Source organism: Thalassophryne amazonica, chromosome 5, assembly GCF_902500255.1.
Source record: "Thalassophryne amazonica chromosome 5, fThaAma1.1, whole genome shotgun sequence".
Classification (NCBI taxonomy): domain Eukaryota; kingdom Metazoa; phylum Chordata; class Actinopteri; order Batrachoidiformes; family Batrachoididae; genus Thalassophryne; species Thalassophryne amazonica.
This window is the reverse complement of record NC_047107.1, coordinates 37617776-37644015: the sequence shown is the minus strand read 5'-3', so window position 1 is coordinate 37644015 and position 26240 is coordinate 37617776. Positions and strand designations below refer to the sequence as shown.

Sequence of the window (26240 nt, the reverse complement as noted above, 5' to 3'; positions counted from 1 at the left end):
CCTTATTTATTTTTCAGAGAGTTGGCAACATGCTATCTACGTTTCAGCTTGAATTATTGTTTTTGTTGTGTGTGTTTAGTGTGTATAGGGTTTGCTGTGTATGTTTGCATGTTTGTATGTGTTGCAGTTGTGATTGTTGCTTGTGTGGGCTATTGCTATCATGTTCTTTGAAGTTCTCTCTTTCCTCTGTATAACTTCTCCAATTTATTTTTCTCTCTTTGATCATGGTTAATGGTCTTTACATTATTCATGTAAACATTTAGGATCTTTTTTCCTAAAATTGACCAGCTTAGGACTTGGCTTACCTACAATAAACCAAGCATAATTATATATCTGAAACATGGCTTTCTTCTACTAAAACTCAGACAATGATATTTCTTTGGAAAATTAATACTTGGTTCAGAGCGGACAGAGGCTCTAGAGGAGGTGGAGTGGCCACTTTGTATCCTTAAATTTTCAATCATATCCTGTTTTTCCAAAGGAGAAACCAGTCAATTTTGAACTGATTTTACATGAAAATAAACATTTATAATAGGTAACAATTGTAGACCTCCAAATCCTCCTTTTGATTCTGTAAAAAACATTTTACCTACTGTTACATCCTTTAATCAAGCAAGTGAAATGATTTTGATGGGTAATTCAATATTGAACTGGTTTAGCGGCATCATCAGCTAGGACCGAAACATCTTTAACAGCACTAATTTCACTCAGCTTATCAATGAACCAACAAGAATTCATCTTCAGTCTAAATCTCTTCTTGACTGGATATTAGTAACTCATCCCAATAGATTTTTTGGAATCTGGTGTCCTGTCTGACTGTTTCGGTGATCACATGCATCACTACTGTCGATGGGGAAACTACAATTTCTCATCTGCCCCCTAAATTTATTACTAGTTCATTTTAAATCATTCAATTGTGATAATTATAGTACTGACCTGCTAAATATTAATTGGAGTTGACTGAAACTACCACCTTACATGAATGAGGATGGGACTATTTTATGATGAGATTTGTAGTTATTAACAATCATGCCCTCTTACAGTGATCAAGGTCAAAGGTCACCATCTCCCTGGTGAACGGCAAACGTTGCATCTTTTTAGGGATAAAGCATGAGGAAGTATTGATCTACAAAACATCCTGCTGATTGGGAAGCTTATAAACAGTTTAGAAATACATGTACAACACACATCAGAAATGCTAAATCTTGTTACGATATACGTCATCAACAGGTGGAAATGGACCCAGAATGCAAGGCAGTGGACCACAAAAGGTAAGGTGCAAAAGGACAGGAGTTTAATGATCCAAAAATGCAAAGCAGCAATGATAACAAAAAAAAGCAAGGACAAGAAGAAGACGACATTCATGCACATATGCATTCCCATATACACAAACATAGACTGGCACCTGGAGACTTGGACACAACCAACACACCACACATGCTTACAAGAAGACCAAAACAGATAACACGTATTCCAACATACGCTCCCCAACATGCACACAACTCACCTCCATCCACACATGCACAAGATTAAGACACACACACACACACACACACCAATGGAGAGACATGCACAAAGCAATAAAAAGTGGCACTGGGCAGGAACCACACCAACAGAACTCCACAAATCTAACTACTATAAAATTGTTTAGCGAATAATTTAAGAATCCAAGACATTTCTGGAAAAAACTTAGCTAAATTTGATTCTACATCTTTAAACATGCTTATTAATAATAATGATTATACTTCAGATCCTTCGACTATATCAAATGTCTTCAGTCAGCACTTCTCCCGTTCACCTCAAGGTCAATTTACTGGTAACTCTTTCCTGTCTTTTGATACCTTGATATCTTGTAATAGCTCATTTTGTTGGGACAAGTCAGCCCAGCTGAGGTTGAGGGGGCCATTGATGGGTTCTTCCCTAGTTCAAGTGTAGGTCCGGATGGTATTGAAGCTAAGTTTATTAAGCTTGCATGTCATGTTCTTTCCTTTCATGAGCTGACCTCTTCAACTTAGCTTTGTCCACCTGTGATGTGCCCTCTGGCTGGAAATGTGCAAGGATTATTCCGCTTCACAAAGGCAGTGACCATAGTGATTTAAACAATTACAGACCAATATCAATTACTAATAGCATTGTCAAAGTTTTGAGAAATAATTTTTAACCAACTATCAGATTATTTATCTGACAATGATCGTTTATCTCCATTTCAATCTGGATTTAGAAAATATTTTCAACAACTTTTGCTTTATTGAAGTTCACTAATGATGCTTTTACTGGCCTTGATAATAATTTACCTACTGGTGCATTATTTATTGACCTTAGTAAGGCATTTGACATGGTTGATCACTATCTACTGTTGGACAAATTACATTTGATTGGTCTTAATAAGTCTTCTCTTCTCTGGTTCAACTCTTATCTCCATCACCGTCAACAATGTGTTTTTTCAAAAATAGTCACTCTGACTTTCAAACTATAGATAAAAGAAGATAAGGTGTGCCCCAGGATTCTACACTTGGGCCTCTTTTATTTACAATTTTTATTAATTACCTTCCTCTCACCTGCAAAGACTGTAAAATTCAACTATATGCGGATGATACTATTATTTATTGTTCTAATATTGCTGACATTCAGCACTTGCTTCAACATGACTTTAACTCAGTTCAATTATGGCTTAAAGCTAACAAATTGCTTCTTAATAATATAAATATCTCACTCAATGTTATTCAAGAAAAGCTTTATATCAGTAGGTGAGCTCATTCTCACTTCTTTGGATAATACCCCAATCGTACCTGTTGAGCAGTTTAATTATTTAGGTCTTTGGCTTCTACAATTTCAATTTATTTTCAATTTATTTTCATTTATATAGCACCAAATCACAGCAGAGTTGCCTCAAGGCACTTCACACAAGTAAGGTCTAACCTTACTAACCCCCAGAGCAAGAGTGATAAGGAAAAACTCCCTCTGAGGAAGAAACCTCAAGCAGACCAGACTCAAAGGGTGACCCTCTGCTTGTGCCATGCTACAGACATAAATTACAGAACAATTCACAAAACGAATATACAGGAAATGCTGTTGGTGCACAGGACGGGAGGGTCGCCAGCACAAATACAACTCCCATCTCTGGATGGAGCTGCACCTTAAACAGAGAGAAAAAAACAGAATCAGGCATCAGAAAGATAAGAAATACTGTATAATTTGCCAGCATTAATCAACAAGAAAAACAGAAGAAATACTAAGGTGATCGCCGGCCACTAGCCCTAAGCTTCACTAAAAGACCCAGAATTTAGGTAAAGTTGAGGCCGTGGCACGCTCAGTTTACTAATAAAATCAATTAAAAGAGCAAAAAGCGTAAGACAAAACTATATCAGTATGCTAGCCATACAAAAGGGAAAATAAGTGTGTCTTAAGTCTGGACTTGAAAGTCTCCACAGAATCTGATTGTTTTATTGACGCAGGAAGATCATTCCACAGAACAGGGGCACGATAAGAGAAAGCTCTATGACCTGCAGACTGAAAATGCAAAGCCCAGGCTGGTAAGTAAGGTTTTAGGTCAGCTAGGTAGGGAGGTGCCAGTCCATGAACAATTTTATAGACTAGCAGCAGAACCTTAAAATCTGATCTCACTGGGGACAGGAAGCCAGTGAAGGGATTTCAAAATGGGTGTAATGTGGTCAAACTTTCTGCTTCGTGTCACAAGTCTGGCTGCAGCATTTTGAACCAATTGGAGACCCCTAAATGCTAGACTGCGGTAAACCAGAAAATAGAACATTGCAGTAGTCCAAACTAGAAGAGATAAAAGCATGGATCAGGGTCTCAGCATCAGCCATAGACAGGATGGGACGAATCTTCGCTATATTTCGCAGGTGGAAGAAAGCAGCCCTCGTAATATTTGTAATCAAAAATTACCCCAAGGTTCCTCACTTTGTCAGTGTGATGTATGACACAGGCTGAGCGTTAACTGGTCAAATTGATGCCGATGTCTCACTGGACCAAGAATCATCATTTCAGTTTTATCAGAGTTTAAAGTAGGAAGTTTCTAGACATCCAGCTTCTCACTGATGCAAGGCAATCTTAGAAGGATTTTATGTGAATGAGATTACCAGCAGTTATCAGCATGTTAAACTGAGTATCATCAGCATGGCAGTGAAAGGTAATCCAAAAACACCGTAATATGTGCCCAAGGGGTGCTTTATAAAAGGAAAAAAGCAGGGGGCCTAAGACAGACCCCTGTGGAACCCCAAATTTCATGTCACTAAGGTTAGTGGTAGTGTTACTGTACAAAACACAGTAAGAACGACTGGTCAAGTATGATGCCAGTCATGCAAGGGTACTCCCAGTAATCGCAAAATGATTTTCCAGCTTATCAAGTAGAATATGATGATCCACAGTAGCAAATGCAGCACTGAGATCTAATAGCACCAGAACCGTAGTGGTGTCCAAATCCATTGTAAGCAGAAGTTCATTCACCACTTTAGTGAGAGCCGTCTCTGTGGAATGATATTTTCTAAAAGCAGACTGCAGCGGCTCAAAGAGATTATTCTCACTAAGATAGTCCATGAGCTGCCGTGACACCACTTTTTTCCAGAATTTTAGAGCATTGGCCGATACTTTTTCAATACACTAAGGTCAAGATTAGGTTTCTTAAGTAATGGTTTAATCACTGCAGATTTGAAACATTTAGGAACAGATCCAGAAGTTAAAGAAAGATTAATAATTTCCAGCACAGTTGGCCCAAGAGTGGGCCACAGGTCCATAAACAGTTGTTGGTATAGGATCAAATAAGCAGGTTGTGCTTTTTGTTGACGTTATGAGTTTCAGAAGCTTGCCTAGTGAGATACTATCAAATTCTATAAATCTAGGTAAATACCTCAGTAATGGCACCCACCTCAATAGCAGGGTGTAGTGGCTGGGTTAAGGAATGCTGGGATATGTTTAACCTAATGTCTTCTATTTTCTTCTCAAAGTAATCCAGGAAATCTTGTGCTGTAAAAGGAGATCGAACTACAGGTGGTTGTTCATGAATAAGTGTTGCCACCGTGTTGAAGAAGAACTTTGAGTTATGCTTGTTTATGTTGATCAATAATAGGTAGGCTTTGTAGCCAGTAATGCATGCTTATAATCTAAGACAGCATCATGCCATGCAAGGTGGAATACTTCTAATTTTGAACGACGCCATTTCCGTTCTAGAACCTCTTGCCTTATGCTTGAGGTCACGCAGGTAATCTTTGAAACAAGGTGACTGTGATTTGGGGAATCAATCAATCAATCAATCAATCAATTTTTTTTTATATAGCGCCAAATCACAACAAACAGTTGCCCCAAGGCGTTTTATATTGTAAGGCAAGGCCATACAATAATTATGTAAAACCCCAATGGTCAAAACGACCCCCTGTGAGCAAGCACTTGGCTATAGTGGGAAGGAAAAACTCCCTTTTAACAGGAAGAAACCTCCAGCAGAACCAGGCTCAGGGAGGGGCAGTCTTCTGCTGGGACTGGTTGGGGCTGAGGGAGAGAACCAGGAAAAAGACATGCTGTGGAGGGGAGCAGAGATTGATCACTAATGATTAAATGAAGAGTGGTGCATACAGAGCAAAAAGAGAAAGAAACAGTGCATCATGGGAACCCCCCAGCAGTCTACGTCTATAGCAGCATAACTAAGGGATGGTTTAGGGTCACCTGATCCAGCCCTAACTATAAGCTTTAGCAAAAAGGAACGTTTTAAGCCTAATCTTAAAAGTAGAGAGGGTGTCCGTCTCCCTGATCTGAATTGGGAGCTGGTTCCACAGGAGAGGAGCCTGAAAGCTGAAGGCTCTGCCTCCCATTCTACTCTTACAAACCCTAGGAACTACAAGTAAGCCTGCAGTCTGAGAGCGAAGCGCTCTATTGGGGTGATATGGTACTACGAGGTCCCTAAGATAAGATGGGACCTGATTATTCAAAACCTTATAAGTAAGAAGAAGAATTTTAAATTCTATTCTAGAATTAACAGGAAGCCAATGAAGAGAGGCCAATATGGGTGAGATATGCTCTCTCCTTCTAGTCCCCGTTAGTACTCTAGCTGCAGCATTTTGAATTAACTGAAGGCTTTTTAGGGAACTTTTAGGGCAACCTGATAATAATGAATTACAATAGTCCAGCCTAGAGGAAATAAATGCATGAATTAGTTTTTCAGCATCACTCTGAGACAAGACCTTTCTAATTTTAGAGATATTGCGTAAATGCAAAAAGCAGTCCTACATATTTGTTTAATATGCGCTTTGAATGACATATCCTGATCAAAAATGACTCCAAGATTTCTCACAGTATTACTAGAGGTCAGGGTAATGCCATCCAGAGTAAGGATCTGGTTAGACACCATGTTTCTAAGATTTGTGGGGCCAAGTACAATAACTTCAGTTTTATCTGAGTTTAAAAGCAGGAAATTAGAGGTCATCCATGTCTTTATGTCTGTAAGACAATCCTGCAGTTTAGCTAATTGGTGTGTGTCCTCTGGCTTCATGGATAGATAAAGCTGGGTATCATCTGCGTAACAATGAAAATTTAAGCAATACCGTCTAATAATACTGCCTAAGGGAAACATGTATAAAGTGAATAAAATTGGTCCTAGCACAGAACCTTGTGGAACTCCATAATTAACTTTAGTCTGTGAAGAAGATTCCCCATTTACATGAACAAATTGTAATCTATTAGATAAATATGATTCAAACCACCGCAGCGCAGTGCCTTTAATACCTATGGCATGCTCTAATCTCTGTAATAAAATTTTATGGTCAACAGTATCAAAAGCAGCACTGAGGTCTAACAGGACAAGCACAGAGATGAGTCCACTGTCTGAGGCCATAAGAAGATCATTTGTAACCTTCACTAATGCTGTTTCTGTACTATGATGAATTCTAAAACCTGACTGAAACTCTTCAAATAGACCATTCCTCTGCAGATGGTCAGTTAGCTGTTTTACAACTACCCTTTCAAGAATTTTTGAGAGAAAAGGAAGGTTGGAGATTGGCCTATAATTAGCTAAGATAGCTGGGTCAAGTGATGGCTTTTTAAGTAATGGTTTAATTACTGCCACCTTAAAAGCCTGTGGTACATAGCCAACTAACAAAGATATATTGATCATATTTAAGATCGAAGCATTAAATAATGGTAGGGCTTCCTTGAGCAGCCTGGTAGGAATGGGGTCTAATAAACATGTTGATGGTTTGGATGAAGTAACTAATGAAAATAACTCAGACAGGACAATCGGAGAGAAAGAGTCTAACCAAATACCGGCATCACTGAAAGCAGCCAAAGATAACGATACGTCTTTGGGATGGTTATGAGTAATTTTTTCTCTAATAGTTAAAATTTTGTTAGCAAAGAAAGTCATGAAGTCATTACTAGTTAAAGTTAATGGAATACTCAGCTCAATAGAGCTCTGACTCTTTGTCAGCCTGGCTACAGTGCTGAAAAGAAACCTGGGGTTGTTCTTATTTTCTTCAATTAGTGATGAGTAGAAAGATGTCCTAGCTTTACGGAGGGCTTTTTTATAGAGCAACAGACTCTTTTTCCAGGCTAAGTGAAGATCTTCTAAATCAGTAAGACGCCATTTCCTCTCCAACTTACGGGTTATCTGCTTTAAGCTACGAGTTTGTGAGTTATACCACGGAGTCAGGCACTTCTGATTTAAAGCTCTCTTTTTAGAGGAGCTACAGCATCCAAAGTTGTCTTCAATGAGGATGTAAAACTATTGACGAGATACTCTATCTCACTTACAGAGTTTAGGTAGCTACTCTGCACTGTGTTGGTATATGGTGTTAGAGAACATAAAGAAGGAATCATATCCTTAACCTAGTTACAGCGCTTTCTGAAAGACTTCTAGTGTAATGAAACTTATTCCCCACTGCTGGGTAGTCCATCAGAGTAAATGTAAATGTTATTAAGAAATGATCAGACAGAAGGGAGTTTTCAGGGAATACTGTTAAGTCTTCTATTTCCATACCATAAGTCAGAACAAGATCTAAGATATGATTAAAGTGGTGGGTGGACTCATTTACATTTTGAGCAAAGCCAATAGAGTCTAATAATAGATTAAATGCAGTGTTGAGGCTGTCATTCTCAGCATCTGTGTGGATGTTAAAATCACCCACTATAATTATCTTATCTGAGCTAAGCACTAAGTCAGACAAAAGGTCTGAAAATTCACAGAGAAACTCACAGTAACGACCAGGTGGACGATAGATAATAACAAATAAAACTGGTTTTTGGGACTTCCAATTTGGATGGACAAGACTAAGAGTCAAGCTTTCAAATGAATTAAAGCTCTGTCTGGGTTTTTGATTAATTAATAAGCTGGACTGGAAGATTGCTGCTAATCCTCCACCTCGGCCCGTGCTACAAGCATTCTGACAGTTAGTGTGACTCAGGGGTGTTGACTCATTTAAACTAACATATTCATCCTGCTGTAACCAGGTTTCTGTAAGGCAGAATAAATCAATATGTTGATCAATTATTATATCATTTACCAACAGGGACTTAGAAGAGAGAGACCTAATGTTTAATAGACCACATTTAACTGTTTTAGTCTGTGGTGCAGTTGAAGGTGCTATATTATTTTTTCTTTTTGAATTTTTATGCTTAAATAGATTTTTGCTGGTTATTGGTGGTCTGGGATCAGACACCGTCTCTATGAGGATGGGGTAATGAGGGGATGGCAGGGGGAGAGAAGCTGCAGAGAGGTGTGTAAGACTACAACTCTGCTTCCTGGTCCCAACCCTGGATAGTCACGGTTTGGAGGATTTAAGAAAATTGTCCAGATTTCTAGAAATGAGAGCTACTCCATCCAAAGTGGGATGGATGCCATCTCTCCTAACAAGACCAGGTTTTCCCCAGAAGCGTGGTTTTAACACAGGTGGCGCAATCATGTCAAGTGTAGTTTTGGGCACTGAGTTTAAACTATCCACAAGACTGTCTACTGAGTGGGTATTTGCCAAATCTAAAGCTAAGACATCAGGCAGTCTAGCTTTGAGTTCAGTCTTAGTTGAGGAGTTGATGCATCGACATAGTGATATATAATGTTGTTCTTCCACTAAACACAGCAGCAAAACTGTAAACCTAATAAGTGAGTGATCAGACACCACTGATGTAAGAAGCATGATGTCAATATTCGTGACAGCAATACCACGTGTGAGAACCAGATCCAGGATATTTCCAGGAGAATCAGATGCTCAAACAAGTTATATTTGTGACCCCCAACAGCTAATAAGCTAAACCTAGATTTATAAATAAGAGCAACACCCCCGCCTTGCTTCACATAACGAGGGACGTGACTAAATGTATATGCTGGTGGGCAGGCCTCATTTAAGGGGAGGACAGCTGTAGGTTTAAGACAGGTGTCACATAACCCAATCATATCTAAGTAATGATCAATAATTAGATCATTAATCAACAATGATTTTGAGGACAGTGATCTTATGCTAATGAGATCCAGACTAGGACATCACTGGGGTTGACAGTTGAACTGTTTGGATTTAGGGGTGGTTCCAGAGTAACATATATAAGGTGCCTAGAAGTAGGTTTAGGTTTGAGACATTCTACGCGTGTTGTAGGTAGCAGACACGAAATCTTTGATATTGCTTTTACAGCCAATGGGCCATCCTCAATTTCAACATCATCCAATGTCGTAATCAGTGTTGCCACAGTTACTTTGAAAAAGTAACTTAGTTACTTTACTGATTACTCAATTGTAAAAGTAACTTAGTTACTTTACTGATTACTCAATTGTAAAAGTAACTAAGTTAGATTACTAGTTACTTTTTTAGTTACTTTTCCCAGCTGCCGACAACAACCCTCTGCCACCTCAACATGACAATGATACCTGTTTTGCCAAAACTCACTTTATAGTCACCCTTTCTTGACTTCAATGAAAATAAATACTTGTTTTATAAAAAGTAAAATAAAGACGTCTTTCTTGACCTCATATTTAACTGTTGACAGCACTGTAACAGTAAAACTTGCAATTTCGAGCCTACATTGTTTATAAAGGTAACTATTAAATTCTAACATTTTTCTAACATTTAAATTCTCTCTAAACATTTTACTTGTCGAAATTATTATTTTAAGCAATATTAGTTGTAGTAAAAAACGGCTTCAAAATTGCACCTTTAATCTAGGGGTGTTGTGGGGGAGGGGGCACATCCTTGCCCCACGCCCCCATTCCATCTAGATTCGCCCCTGCTTTGGCGTTTGAGCACAAAGAATGGATAACATTTATTTATGCAGAAAACATGACCAGATTTACAGGTAAGAAAGTTTTATTGCGTTTTCACATCATGTGGTCCTCAGAAAGAGAGTTTAGGTGCATTTGAGTGGAAAATAGTGTTAGTTGTTGACGCGTCGCGGAGGATCAGCTGTTTTTAACGACCAGATACAGAGCGGCTCAGCTCAGAATTCTAAATAAAGGAGGAAAAAAGTATAAAAATGTCTTTGTAAAGTTCAGTGCAGGTGTGCTGATCACCGCGCTTTAAGAGGTGAGGACGAGTCGAGCAGCTGCAAAAAACCGCGGATTAAAAGCTCACAGCTCGCTTAAAGTGGGCAGTTCAGTCGAACCCCGACCTCCTGCCCACGGACCAAGTTTAATGCTGTTATCGACCCACAATGAAAAATAATAGTAACGCACAGTGACATGGAGAAGAAACTTTAATCTGATTACTGATTTGGAAAGATTAACGCGTTAGATTACTCGTTACTAAAAAAAAGTGGTCAGATTAGAGTAACGCGTTACTAAGTAACGCGTTACCGGCATCACTGGTCGTAATGGGTATTAAGTTTGCAAAGCATATCCCTCTATGATTTTTATAGACACATCTATGGAAGCAGGCCTCCCTGGCAGATAAACTGCACTATCACCATAGTGGATTTTCTGCACTAATTTCCCCGCTAAGCTAATGGATTCCACACCCACATTTGTCATGAGCCTTGCGGGGTCTCTAATCACCTGCTCCGTGGCCTGCTGTAAATTGCTAATATTACCCTCCCTGTACAGCCCTACCTATATTTGCAGACAAGATGGCGGCGCGTCTACGGCAATCTGTTGTCTTTTGGAGCCAGCCTCAAACAGCCATTCAAGGAACTGCAGTTTTTTCTGCTTCCGGGTGGCTAGGGCTTGGTTGCTAACGCTCAGGGTTCCATGGACTCACCAGCACTTCCGTATCAATATTTCTTTGTTTCTGGATCCATAAGGGTTAACCCACCAAATGTGTCTCAAACACTTTTCTTGGATGCAACGTGTGGTATGACTTCCACAATGAAGTAAACAAATCCCTCCAAACATGCCATATTATGGGAATGTACTTTACTGAATAAGTAGCTGGTCTCTAATTTTCAGGCAGTTACTGCAGGTAACGAACCGATAAGGCACTATCACCTCCCATGTCTGCGAATGTTGGACAGCTACTTGGTGTAATCAACCTATAAACTCTTTCACAGTCGGCTGCCTAATCATCTGTGGTCTTCTGAAGCAGAAAAGAAGCCAAAACTTTTCCCTTTTGATTGTTCTAAGCACAGGCGTTATTTTTAGCAGTGGGCTTTCAATGGTCTATCACTTGGTCAGACTCCATTAGGCTCACAAATGAGCTTTTAAATGGTTAGAATTATTCAAATGCCCCACATTTTTTTTGTGCTATTAGACTAATGAACGCAGAGCATATCTGCGTCAACTGCCTGAATGTGGAGCCGATTGATGGCCAGACCTGTCATCCAGTTCTGGTGGGGGGGTAAAAAAGATCTTGACAGCTGATTGGGCTGATGGTAGGACTGCTGTTTTTCACCTGCTCTCAGAAGCGTTAACACAAAGAGACATGTCACGGATGGGTAGGTGTGAATTGAATGTGGCCGCCTGAATCCAACAGAGGCCCCATGCAGCCAAAGTGATCCACTAATGTTTTGTTCGGCTTAATTGAGCGTTGTCCCTTCAACTTAGCCTCACATCTTCATCCCATGTCTAATAGCCACGGTTTCCCTGAAAGTATAATTACTTCCCTGGCAAAGTTACAGCAGCGAGATATAAAACTTTAGACTGCTAAGGGATGACAGAAATTTCCATCAAACAGGAACTCTTCGATTTAATTTTCTTTGTTCCTCATCCTCCATGCATATACAGAGATGATAATAAATCCTCAGATGTGTTTAGTGGGAGCTCATCTCATGTGCTCAACCCAAAAAAGTAAAATTATACTAATCCACACACACACACACACACACATAAAACATCCACGGTCAGAAATGTTGAGTTGTCCCCACTCCCTTCACCTGCACAGTGGGTCCTGCCGGCAGACCCTCCGTAGCTCCAGACAGTTGGGTATGACCTTATCTTTGAAGGAGCAGTCAGGCACGATGGTCTGTCTGCGTCTTTCAGAGCAGCCTTCATGTTGGCATGGGCAGAACAGCAGCCGGTGGCTAAACTCGGTGGGCACCCGGTCCAGGAACTGCCTCAGCGCCTTGTGGCAGCGCTTTCGGTTGCAGGTTTCCCCCTTGTTGTGGTCCCCCTTGCTGCAGGTGGAGATGTAGGTAGAACGTTGCTTCTTGCAGACGCTGTTCAAGTTGCAGGCTTTGGCTGCGTCGAGGCAGGGGTTGCAGGGTTTGCCAGCATCGGGACAGTGCAAACCTTTCAGGGCGACGGTGTGCATCCCTGTTAGTAACACAAAGAGATGGGACACGTGATTATATCCAATGCAAGTGTGAGTGATATTTAATATGGACTTACTGAATTTGTGTGAATACTACCATTTAAGCCTGGTACCAATAGAAAGACATCACACAAAATATAAACCCATCAATCATTTGTCCGATTCAACAACATCAGTTTGATATAATTTAAGGAGGGCTGTGCTCAGACAAAAGATCAAGACATACAACAGCGCGTTCTGCATCCCGAACCGTAGGGGAGTTCATTACAAATGTTACACTTGAACACTGAAGGAGAATATTCAATATCATCTCATCCTCTCTGTTTTCTCAACCAACTCTAAGCCACTGGAGGGATGCTTGCAACTAGCCTGTATCCACTCTAAGTGAATTATTGATTCAGTGCCTTTGCAACCTTGAGTGAAGTGAAATATGAAAGAATTAAACCCAGATTCCAAATTGGATGCTAATGCATGATTTATTTGCATGTATTACAATGATGTAATTATGATTATATTAGTACATCAGACTATCATTCTGAATTTTATGTCACGTCGACCCAGTGGAAGTGTATTTAATGTTTTTCGAATTTGTTTGATAATGAAGTAAACAGAGTATTTATTTCTGCATTTTTAGCTTGCAGGTCAGAAACTGTTTTAAAAGCAGACATTAAATTTGGAGCTAAAAACACTTCATAGAGCCTGATGTGATGTGAACAAGTAAGCAAACAAAGAAACAAATATTTTTAGAGGTTTAAGAAAAAACCCATTTCTGTTCTTGTTTCTTTAAATGGAAAGGACCTTTACATTACTAATGTAGTCTCACGAGTTTCCGAATGAACCTTTGGGCATTTACCTCTGAGCTAGAGGATGGAATGTCCGACCTTCTGAGTGTTTTGAACACAACATTAGCAACATTGTGCATATCATGAATCATATAATAAAAAAATAAAAAAATAATAAAAAATAAATATAATAAAAACTGTAAATTAATAAAAATTTGTAAGAAAAGAGTAAATAAACCATGGCTGACTAAGGGAATAAAAAATGCTTGTGTAAAGAAAAACTATTTATATAGGTGCTTTTTAAAAATACAAAGGAAACAGAACACAGATACAAAAAATATAAAAATAAACTATTGACAATAATTAGGAAACAAAAAAAGATTATTATAGTGAACAATTAAATAAGAGTAAAGATAATATAAAGGCAACATGGGGAATTATAAATAGTGTGATTAAAAGTGATGGAGTGAAATCAACTTTTCCAAATTACTTTGTCAAGGAAAATAAAGAGATATATGACATAAAAGAAGTTGCAAATGAGTTTAATGATTATTTTTCAAATGTGGGATCAAGTCTGGTGGGAAATAAACTAATAGTAGAAGATAAATTAAATACACATGTAAATACGGTCAATAGTATTTTCCTTGACAATGTGGAAAAAGATGAAATAAGAAATATTGTAAAAAACTGTGTAAGCAAAAGATCAACTGACTATGAAGATTTAGACATGATGACTGTAAAAAGTATAATAGAAATTGTTATTGAACCATTCACTTACATTTGTAATCTGTCTCTGTCAACAGGAATTTTCCCAGACGAAATGAAAATTGCCAAGGTAGTCCCATTATATAAAAATGGAGACAAACATAATTTTTCAAATTACAGGCCAGTGTCATTGCTTCCACAGTTTCTAAAATTATGGAAAACGTTTTTGTGACAAGGTTGGACAAATTCATTGAGAAACATCATATTTTAAATAATGCTCAGTATGGATTCAGAACAAAACATTCGACATTTCCGATTCATGGAAAGAAAAGAAATCCACCTTTAAGCTGTCCTGTGAGACCAACACCGAGGTGGTTTTGTCCTGCGTAATGAACGGCTCCGTGGCGCGTCCCTCCGCTTTTCTTTCCATGAAAAAAACTCCTGTAACGGTGGAATGTACCGAAAAAGTGCTGATGTCCACATCTTCAGCCTTTTTGTGAAAGTTAGACGAGGTCCCGGATCAACAAAGCCTTCACGTTGGAAATGATCTGGTTGTTCCAGCGGGGTGTCAGCCTGTCGATGGGGGCTGGGAGTGTGTCGCGCTCTCAGCAGTTGTGGGCGGTCTTTAAACCGTCTGGATCACTCCTTAATCTGTGTAATCCCCATAAAATCGTCCCTGAAAGCCATATTAATTTTCCAAACTGTGTCCACCTGGAGGTCTCTCACAGTTTCTGGAAAAAAAATTGATGCAGCAAGGATCCAAATCATTCAGACATTTATTTGCAATAAAAAATAGACGAGAGGGGTGGACCACACCTCACTTAAAGCCTGCTCACAGGCGAATGACGCAACCGACAGGCGTGAAAAAACTCACGCATGCGCACGAAGGTTCAAGCTTGGCTGATGCAATCACACGTGATTCAAATCCATATGGTTTTTGAAAAAAAAAAAAAGGTCGGATACTTTTCTAACAGACCTCGTATAAGACATGTTCTTCTCTCTGCTCCTTTTCATTCAGTGTCTTGTAATGTACTCATTTCTGCTTTTCTGCTTTTAAATGAATGAAATAAATATTAGGAAAAAAAACAAAACAATCATGGTGGCAAAGATGAAGCCTTGGAGGTACATAAAAAAATACAACCCCAATTCCAATGAAGTTGGGACGTTGTGTAAAATGTAAATAAAAACACAATACAATGATTTGCAAATCCTCTTCAACCTATATTCAACTGAATACACCACAAAGACAAGATATTTAATGTTCAAACTGACAGACATTTTTGTTTTTGTGCAAATATTTGCTCATTTTGAAATGGTTGTCTGCAACTAGGGATAAGCGAGTACACCACTATCTGTATCTGTATTTGTTCAACCATCTAAATGATCTGTATCTGTACTCAGAGTGGGTGGGGACTAAACCAGAAGTGGGCGTGGTTTAACCCAAAATGGATGGGGCTTACAGCTGTACATTATTTTAAGTCTGAAATTGATCTGGATTGATCAGAAGTTGCTGTACGAGGTGTGTGAGAAAAGTATTGTACCTTTTTATTTTTTTCAAAAACTATATGGATTTGATTCATATGTTTTTACGTCAGCCAAGCTTGAACCTTCGTGCGCATGCGTGAGTTTTTCCACGCCTGTCGGTTGCATCATTCGCCTGTGGGCAGGCTTTGAGTGAGCACTGCTCCACCCCTCTCGTCGTTGTTTCATTGCGAGGAAATGGCGGAATGATTTGGGCTTTTTTCCATCAGAATTTTTTCAGAAACTGTTAGAGACAAGCAGCTGGAAACCATTCGAAAAATTTATCTGGCTTTCGGTGAAAATTTTATGGGCTTCACAGAGAATAAGGACTGTTACTACAGCTTTAAGGACGCCCCACAATGGTGCACGGCGCGCCGCGCTCCGGGCCGCCCTCTCGCTCAATCAGCGAATCGGTCCTGACGCGTGAAGCCTCCGCGCGGCTTTCCATGACAAAATCTCTTGTTAAAAGTGAAATCTGCCGGAAAATGGCTGATGTCCAGCTCTTGTGATAACCAGGGAAATTGCTCACGACAGTCCCGGCTCCACACAGCCATCCGTTTAGAAATGATGTGGTGTTTTCTGCCTCTCGATGGCGGCTCGGAGCGCGGCGCGCCGTGCACCATTGTGGGGCGTCCTATTTACAGAACAGCCTCAACATTGAGATTCAAATCAATGATTTTGATCACAAAAGTAAGAGACCTATTTTACAGAACAAGTTTTTTATAAACTCAGAACATGAATATTCTTAAGTGTATGAATGAATATTTACAGAACAGCCTCAGAATTCAATGTTTTTGATCACAATATTAAAGGAACTATTTTATAGAACAAGTTTTTTATAAACTCAGAACATGAATATTATTAAGTGTATGAATCAATATTTATAGAACAGCCTCAGAATTGACATTCAGTGTAGTAGGAAATTATGAACTAAGTATGCATGAACAAGAGTTGTCATACTCAACACAATGTTCTTTATTATTATTATTATTATTATTTTAATTTTATGATCAAACTGTGATATTTTTTTTCAATTATTTATTTATTTTTACTACCTAATGTTGTTGGCATTTTGATTAAGGTGTCTGTGCGTGTGTGTCCGTGTGCACGTGTGTGTGACAGAGAGAGAGAGGTTGTTCTAAGACTGTTTATTTTTTAATGATCTGTGTGAACTTGGTGATTCATGCAAACATCCAGTGATGGCAAACAGGGAAATAATATGTCAGCCTTGTTCACTGTATTCTTCTCAAAAGCACCGCATTCAGTACAAGCAAAGTTTTCCAACTGACTTTATATCACCAGCCAGCAAACAAACAGTTAAAAATAAACCCGACCGGAGTGGAGGCAGTGAGCGACACAACACCAGCCGCTTTCAGCTCTGTCTTGTCAAATGTACTGTGTACGTTACGAAACAAGTTCACCAAGTAAGTTTAAATACCATACAAACCAAAACAGAGGCGAATTGAAGAAAAATTACGGAGCACAGCAATGTTAGCTGGAGTCAAACCAAACACAGAGAGAGATCAGTTCCTGTCGGTGTGTGTGAGAAGCAACAGTGAGACGTGTCTGTGTAGGACGGGGCGGGCGCTGTGTGTGACTGGCCAATCACAAAGCATGAAGACAGTCAGTTAGCCAATCAGGATTTTCCTTTAGCACGAACAGAGATATTGACGAGTTTTATCCGGATCATGCTCGTGCTCATCAAAAATGCTTTATTCATACCGGATTATCGTCTGAAATGAGTATCCGGCTCAACCCTACCTGCAACACATTTCAAAAAAGTTGGGACGGGGCAACAAAAGACTGGGAAAGTTGATGGATGCTCAAAGAACATCTAATTGGAAACAAGTGAGTGTCATGATTGGGTATAAAAGGAGCATCCCCAAAAGGCTCAGCCATTCACAAGCAAAGATGGGGCGAGGATCACCACTTGTGAACAACTGGGTGAAAAAAAAATAGTCCAACAGTTTAAGAACAATGTTTCTCAATGTTCAATTGCAAGGAATTTAGGGATTCCATCATCTACAGTCCATAATATAATTAGAAGATTCAGAGAGTCTGGGGAACCTTCTACACATAAGCAGCAATTCCGAAAACCAACACTGAATGCCCGTAACCTTCGATCCCTGACCTGCACTGCATTAAAAACCGACATCATTGTGTAAATGATCTTACTGCGTGGGCTCAGGAACACTTCAGAAAACCATTGTCAGTTAACACAGTTTGTTGTTGCATCTACAAGTGCAAGTTAAAATCTCTACCATGCAAAGTGAAAGCCATACATCAACAACATCCAGAAACGCCACCGCCTTCTCTGGGCCAGAGCTCATTTGAAATGGACAGACACAAAGTGGAAAAGTGTGCTGATGAGTCCACATTTCAATTGTTTTTGGAAATCATGGACGTTGCGTTCTCCGGACAAAAGAGGAAAACAATGATCCAGATTGTTACCAGTGCAAAGTTCAAAAGCCAGCATCTGTGATGGTATGGGGGTGTGTTAGTGCCCATGGCATGGACAACTTACACATCTGTGATGGCAGCATCAATGCTGAAAGGTACATCCAGGTTTTTGAGCAACACATGCTGCCATCCAAGCAACGTCTTTTTCAGGGACGTCCCTACTTATTTCAGCAAGACAATGCCAAGCCACATTCTGTACGTGTTATGACAGCGTGGCTTTGTAGTAAAAGAGTGCGGGTACAAGACTGGCCTGCCTGCAGTCCAGACCTGCATTGAAAATGTGTGGCGCATTATGAAGCGCAAAATACGACAACGGAGACCCCAGACTGTTGAACAACTGAAGTTGTACATCAAGCAAGAATGGGAAAGAATTCCACCTACAAAGCTTCAACAATTAGTGTCCTCAGTTCCCAAACGCTTATTGAGTGTTGTTAGAAGGAAAGGTGATGTAACACAGTGGTAAACATACCACTGCCCCAGCTTTTTTTAAAACGTGTTTGCAGGCATTCATTTCAAAATGAGCAAATATCTGCACAAAAACAATAACGTTTATCAGTTTGAACATTAAATATCTTGTCTTTGTGGTGTATTCAATTGAATATAGGTTGAAGAGGATTTGCAAATCATTGTATTCTGTTTTTATTTACATTTCACACAACGTCCCAACTTTATTGGAATTGGGGTTGTAAATCGGCCAGCGCTTGAGATGCAGAAAATGTCAACAGAAATCCATGATCATAATGCATTTCTTGGCAGACTATGGCGGCAATTGGACCCGTGTCAGCAGAGCAGTTGGCAGAATAATGCCGGATGGCAACAAACGTACACAAAAGCAATATAAATTATAGTTGGATTATGATATTCAGCCCCCCACTCCCCCCCCCCCCCAAAAAAAAACAACAGCCATGTTTGGCGGAAATTGTCAGATAAGAATCCATTTTTTGACCCATTTAATGGAAATAAAAGCTCTTAGAAGCCACACAGACAAAAATACTGGTCACAATACAAAATGTACTCATATTATAAAAATAAAGCACACGATGCAGTAGATGTTTTTTTGGGATTGTATGAACCACTTGCTGGATGTTTCAAGCACGATTAAATTCCCTTGTGTTTTTTTTTTTTTTTTTCATTTGTTTTTTGTGAATTTGCAAACTGAGCTGTTGTAATTATCCCTCAGGCTGCACATCATTTTTGCAGGAAACAGTTTATGCACACCAAATGAAAAAATTCACATATTTGTCTGAGATATACCACTAATAAAGCAGGCACATGCTCACTTGTGGCACTTCACTCTTGCATTCAAGCTATATTAGAGAAGTTAACCCCTCTCCCCTGTAGATAATGATATTTCAGAGGTCGTGACGGCACGGTGACACCCACAGAGATTCATCTCTTATTCAACAGAACCAATCTCACTCTGTGTCTATCAGACGGCCTCGAGCAGGAAAGATACCATTTGTTTTAGAGAGGTGTGTCAGAGACGCCGTATTGTTTCCAAGTGGTGAATTGCACATTATCAATCCTAGAAATGGGGATACATAGAGCAATTCAGTCCACAGCAGGAGGGGCGGGGAGAAAAATAAATAAATACGCAGAACCCTAAAATTAATGACTTTGTGGTTTCAGATCATGTCAGATAAAACAAAACTCACTGCCACTGAAGAACAGCAGGAGTGGAGTATCAGGATTTCATCAGCGAGAGAAGAAAACACAGTTAATCTCGCTTTCGCCATAACCACAACTTCATTTAGATGTGTCAAGGTAAAATGTAGCACGTCCTCTGATAAACGGCGCTGGATTCTTTAGAGACAAGTTCTGAATTCAACAGAGTTCAAAAAGAAATTCTGTGCTTGCATTTGACAACAGGCCAGGTAGATCTTTCATTTGTGGATCAACCAAAGGAGAATCCCCTTTTTATAAAGAGTTGTTTCCTCTGCGCTCTTGTTTGTCTCTCTGTTTGCCTCTTAGCAGGATAACTCAGAATCACAAAGTGAGTTTAAATGACCAACACAGGTGAAGAACCTTTATTGTTGGCCAGATGTTGATTCTGACTTGTTAATTTTGTGGCTTTAACATAGTGAAATATGCAATTTCCCTCAATTTCAACCCAATCATTAACATTTATAAATGATCCTCACAAAACTGTTTGGAATGAAAGACATCAGACAGCATGTTGTGATGTCATATTATGACTTCATCACGAACACATATCAATCAATCACAATCATTATACTGAGCTTGTGATCAAATTTCTCATCGCATTGTTAAATGTTGTGGAAAAATCAACATACAGATAATCCTGGGATTTGTTTTGGTGACCTTGAGTGCAATGTTTTGCTTGACCTTGAACTTTGACCAATCTGTTCCAAAGGTTAAACATCTGGAGACACGAACCCACATAATATTACCAACAGGTTTGGGGAAAATCTGTTTTCTGCATTGCTGTTTTGTAGGTCTTTTGTACACACACACACACACACACACACACCCACACACACACAGGAGTGATTACCCTGCTCGTGAGGGGGCCCACAGGTTAATGACCAATCGTATCAACAGGAATGATACTGTAAATATTCTAATAATCAAGATTATGATATGGATTCTTGATTATTTTTTAAATCCTTTTCACAGTGAGATGTACAAGTTTTCAATAATTTAAACAGGTCTGTCTAAGGAGTGGTTTATTCCCAGTTGGTCTACTCCCATTTTGTCTACTCTTAGGAAAGTACATAAATTCCATTTCGTCTACTCCAATTTTGTTTTGGATTTTTATGCAAATGAAACTTAATATTCAACTTTTAGTTGGTAGTTTTTATTTTTTGCTGAAATTAAGGAAATTAACTTCTAATTAGGAGAAATATTAATGACTTATTTTTGTCTTTAAATATAGCAACTGATACAAATACAAAATAAACTCCAGGCTAACCCTAACCCTAAATAAAAATTCTGATTTTTTTTTTATTATTATCATTATTGAAAATTGGGGGATATTTTTGGTTTATCTAATCATTACAACCTCTTATAACTCAAAATCTTTTAATAATTAAGACAAAATCAGGGAAATACGTGAGTAGAGGAAATGCCACTACTCTACATTTCTGAGAGTAGATGAAATGGGAAGTAAACAAAATGGGAGTAGACTGGGAAGTTAAGTAAGGAACCTCCTTGTGTCCTGAAAGGCAACCACCCAGGCAGACATCTGATCCATTCCCCACCTTTGAAACTAAACCATTTATCTCTTACAGCCACATGAAAATATATATACATATATATATATATATATATATATATATATATATATATATATATATATATATATATATATATATATATATATATATATATATATATATATATATACACGAGGTCTGTGAGAAAAGTAACGTACCTTTTTATTTTTTTCAAAAACTATATGGATTTGAATCACGTGCAATTACATCAGCCAACCTTGAACCCTTGTGCGCATGCGTGAGTTTTTTCACGCCTGTCGGTTACGTCATTCGCCTGTGAGCAGGCTTTGAGTGAGGAGTGGTCCATATGGAGTTAAAATTGTCTCATTAATATTTGTAAATGCACGCAGGGTGATCTACAAATAATCATTGATTTGCAAATGTGTTCAGATATCCACAAATGCAAATTTCATATTTGTAACTTGTGAATTGGTCTTTGCAAATAATGTTGTATTTGCAAATATAAAACTTAATTTGTAAAAAAAAAATAAAAAAAAAATACATTTGTAAAACTGGAAATTTGCAAATATAAAACTTAATTTGTAAAAAAAAAAAAAATACATTTGTAAAACTGGAAATTGTATTTGTGAATTGAGTTTCAGCATTTGTGGATCACCAATTACACGCCTTCGTCACTTTCCTCTGCAACGTCATTTTGAGACATTCTTTTCGCGAACACAGATCCACAAACAAATGCTGACTGATTCACAAATACACACGCACACTGGATATCCACTAGATGGCAGTGTGGTTCCATTCATGACTCTTTAATCGTAATCGTTACTGAGTATTTAAAATGCTTATTGTAAAGTGTTTCTTTTTTTTACGACATAATGCAAGTTTTATAAGTCAGCGGACACTGATCTGCGTGTTACAGATAAAAATCAGTTTCCTCGGATCCGCAGAGCCTGGCTGTTGCGACAGTTGTCGTAAAGTGGGACTGGTTGGTTGCTGCTGTAACGCTGTGTGGCTCCTGTGCGAAGCTTAGCTAAATGTAGCAACTTTTAGAACTTTCAAGTTTTTAAAAGAAGTAGTTTTGCAGCATGTCTGAGTCACGGAGCACGAACAGGCGCAATGCTGTTTAATACGCTTATTTGAACCACTGCGTTAAAGAGTACAACACTAACACCCCCGCCCCCTTTCCCATGATGAAATCTACGGACACATAATTTAAAAACATAATTCAGCTTGCCACATCAATGAAAGAATGTCTCAAAATGACGTTGCAAAGGAAAGCGATGAATGCGTGTAACTGGTGATCAACAAATGCTGAAACTCAATTCACAAATACAATTTCCAGTTTTACAAATGTAATTTTTTTTTTACAAATTAAGTTTTATATTTGCAAATACAACATTATTTGCAAAGACCAATTTAATCAATAAATCAATTTTATTTATATAGCGCCAAATCACAACAAACAGTTGCCCCAAGGCGCTTTATATTGTAAGGCAAGGCCATACAATAATTATGTAAAAACCCCAACGGTCAAAACGACCCCCTGTGAGCAAGCACTTGGCGACAGTGGGAAGGAAAAACGCCCTTTTAACAGGAAGAAACCTCCAGCAGAACCAGGCTCAGGGAGGGGCAGTCTTCTGCTAGGACTGGTTGGGGCTGAGGGAGAGAACCAGGAAAAAGACATGCTGTGGAGGGGAGCAGAGATCAATCACTAACGATTAAATGCAGAGTGGTGCATACAGAGCAAAAAGAGAAAGAAACACTCAGTGCATCGTGGGAACCCCCCAGCAGTCTAAGTCTATAGCAGCATAACTAAGGGATGGTTCAAGGTCACCTGATCCAACCCTAAGTATAAGCTTTAGCAAAAAGGAAAGTTTTAAGCCTAATCTTAAAAGTAGAGAGGGTGTCTGTCTCCCTGATCTGAATTAGGAGCTGGTTCCACAGGAGAGGAGCCTGAAAGCTGAAGGCTTTGCCTCCCATTCTACTCTTACAAACCCTACAAACTACAAGTAAGCCTGCAGTCTGAGAGCGAAGCACTCTATTGGGGTGATATGGTACTATGAGGTCCCTAAGATAAGATGGGACCTGATTATTCAAAACCTTATAAGTAAGAAGAAGAAGTTTAAATTCTATTCTAGAATTAACAGGAAGCCAATGAAGAGAGGCCAATATGGGTGAGATATGCTCTCTCCTTCTAGTCCCCCTTAGTACTCCAGCTGCAGCATTTTGAATTAACTGAAGGCTTTTCAGGGAACTTTTAGGACAACCTGATAATAATGAATTACAATAGTCCAGCCTAGAGGAAATAAATGCATGAATTAGTTTTTCAGCATCACTCTGAGACAAGACCTTTCTAATTTTAGAGATATTGCGCAAATGCAAAAAAGCAGTCCTACATATTTGTTTAATATGCGCATTGAATGACATATTCTGATCAAAAATGACTCCAAGATTTCTCACAGTATTACTAGAGGTCAGGGTAATGCCATCCAGAGTAAGGATCTGGTTAGACACCATGTTTCTAAGATTTGTGGGGCCAAGTACAATAACTTCAGTTTTATCTGAGTTTAAAAGCAGGAAATTAGAGGTTATCCATGTCTTTATGTCTGTAAGACAATCCTGCAGTTCAGCTAATTGGTGTGTGTCCTCTGGCTTCATGGATAGATAAAGCTGGGTATCATCTGCGTAACAATGAAAATTTAAGCAATGCCGTCTAATAATACTGCCTAAGGGAAGCATGTATAAAGTGAATAAAATTGGTCCTAGCACAGAACCTTGTGGAACTCCATAATTAACCTTAGTCTGTGAAGAAGATTCCCCATTTACATGAACAAATTGTAATCTATTAGATAAATATGATTCAAACCACCGCAGCGCAGTGCCTTTAATACCTATGGCATGCTCTAATCTCTGTAATAAAATTTTATGGTCAACAGTATCAAAAGCAGCACTGAGGTCTAACAGAACAAGCACAGAGATGAGTCCACTGTCTGAGGCCATAAGAAGATCATTTGTAACCTTCACTAATGCTGTTTCTGTACTATGATGAATTCTAAAACCTGACTGAAACTCTTCAAATAGACCATTCCTCTGCAGATGATCAGTTAGCTGTTTTACAACTACCCTTTCAAAAATTTTTGAGAGAAAAGGAAGGTTGGAGATTGGCCTATAATTAGCTAAGATAGCTGGGTCAAGTGATGGCTTTTTAAGTAATGGTTTAATTACTGCCACCTTAAAAGCCTGTGGTACATAGCCAACTAATAAAGATAGATTGATCATACTTAAGATCGAAGCATTAAATAATGGTAGGGCTTCCTTGAGCAGCCTGGTAGGAATGGGGTCTAATAGACATGTTGATGGTTTGGATGAAGTAACTAATGAAAATAACTCAGACAGAACAATCGGAGAGAAAGAGTCTAACCAAATACCGGCATCACTGAAAGCAGCCAAAGATAACGATACGTCTTTGGGATGGTTATGAGTAATTTTTTCTCTAATAGTTAAAATTTTATTAGCAAAGAAAGTCATGAAGTCATTACTAGTTAAAGTTAAAGGAATACTTGGCTCAATAGAGCTCTGACTCTTTGTCAGCCTGGCTACAGTGCTGAAAAGAAACCTGGGGTTGTTCTTATTTTCTTCAATTAGTGATGAGTAGTAAGATGTCCTAGCTTTACGGAGGGCTTTTTTATAGAGCAACAGACTCTTTTTCCAGGCTAAGTGAAGATCTTCTAAATTAGTGAGACGCCATTTCCTCTCCAACTTACGGGTTATCTGCTTTAAGCTGCGAGTTTGTGAGTTATACCACGGAGTCAGGCACTTCTGATTTAAAGCTCTCTTTTTCAGAGGACCTACAGCATCCAAAGTTGTCTTCAATGAGGATGTAAAACTATTGACGAGATACTCTATCTCACTTACAGAGTTTAGGTAGCTACTCTGCACTGTGTTGGTATATGGCATTAGAGAACATAAAGAAGGAATCATATCCTTAAACCTAGTTACAGCGCTTTCTGAAAGACTTCTAGTGTAATGAAACTTATTCCCCACTGCTGGGTAGTCCATCAGAGTAAATGTAAATGTTATTAACAAATGATCAGACAGAAGGGAGTTTTCAGGGAATACTGTTAAGTCTTCAATTTCCATACCATAAGTCAGAACAAGATCTAAGATATGATTAAAGTGGTGGGTGGACTCATTTACATTTTGAGCAAAGCCAATTGAGTCTAATAATAGATTAAATGCAGTGTTGAGGCTGTCATTCTCAGCATCTGTGTGGATGTTAAAATCACCCACTATAATTATCTTATCTGAGCTAAGCACTAAGTCAGACAAAAGGTCTGAAAAGTCACAGAGAAACTCACAGTAACGACCAGGTGGACGATAGATAATAACAAATAAAACTGGTTTTTGGGACTTCCAATTTGGATGGACAAGACTAAGAGTCAAGCTTTCAAATGAATTAAAGCGCTGTCTGGGTTTTGATTAATTAATAAGCTGGAATGGAAGATTGCTGCTAATCCTCTGCCTCGGCCCATGCTATGAGCATTCTGGCAGTTAGTGTGACTCAGGAGTGTTGACTCATTTAAACTAACATATTCATCCTGCTGTAACCAGGTTTCTGTAAGGCAGAATAAATCAATATGTTGATCAATTATTATATCATTTACTAACAGGGACTTAGAAGAGAGAGACCTAATGTTTAATAGACCACATTTAACTGTTTTAGTCTGTGGTGCAGTTGAAGGTGCTATATTATTTTTTCTTTTTGAATTTTTATGCTTAAATAGATTTTTGCTGGTTATTGGTGGTCTGGGAGCAGGCACCGTCTCTATGGGGATGGGGTAATGAGGGGATGGCAGGAGAAGAGAAGCTGCAGAGAGGTGTGTAAGACTACAACTCTGCTTCCTGGTCCCAAC

At 38.9% G+C, this 26240-nt stretch overlaps 1 protein-coding gene across 1 annotated transcript in view; it reads right to left on the bottom strand.

Moving 5' to 3' along the window:
- The window catches only part of LOC117510338 (GDNF family receptor alpha-2-like), a 347569-nt gene that overhangs the window by 161793 nt on the left and 159536 nt on the right, over nt 1-26240 (bottom strand). The window contains exon 4 of the mRNA XM_034170019.1: nt 12289-12667. Coding sequence (XP_034025910.1) covers nt 12289-12667 — 379 coding nt within the window. The remainder of the gene's footprint in view (nt 1-12288; nt 12668-26240) is intronic.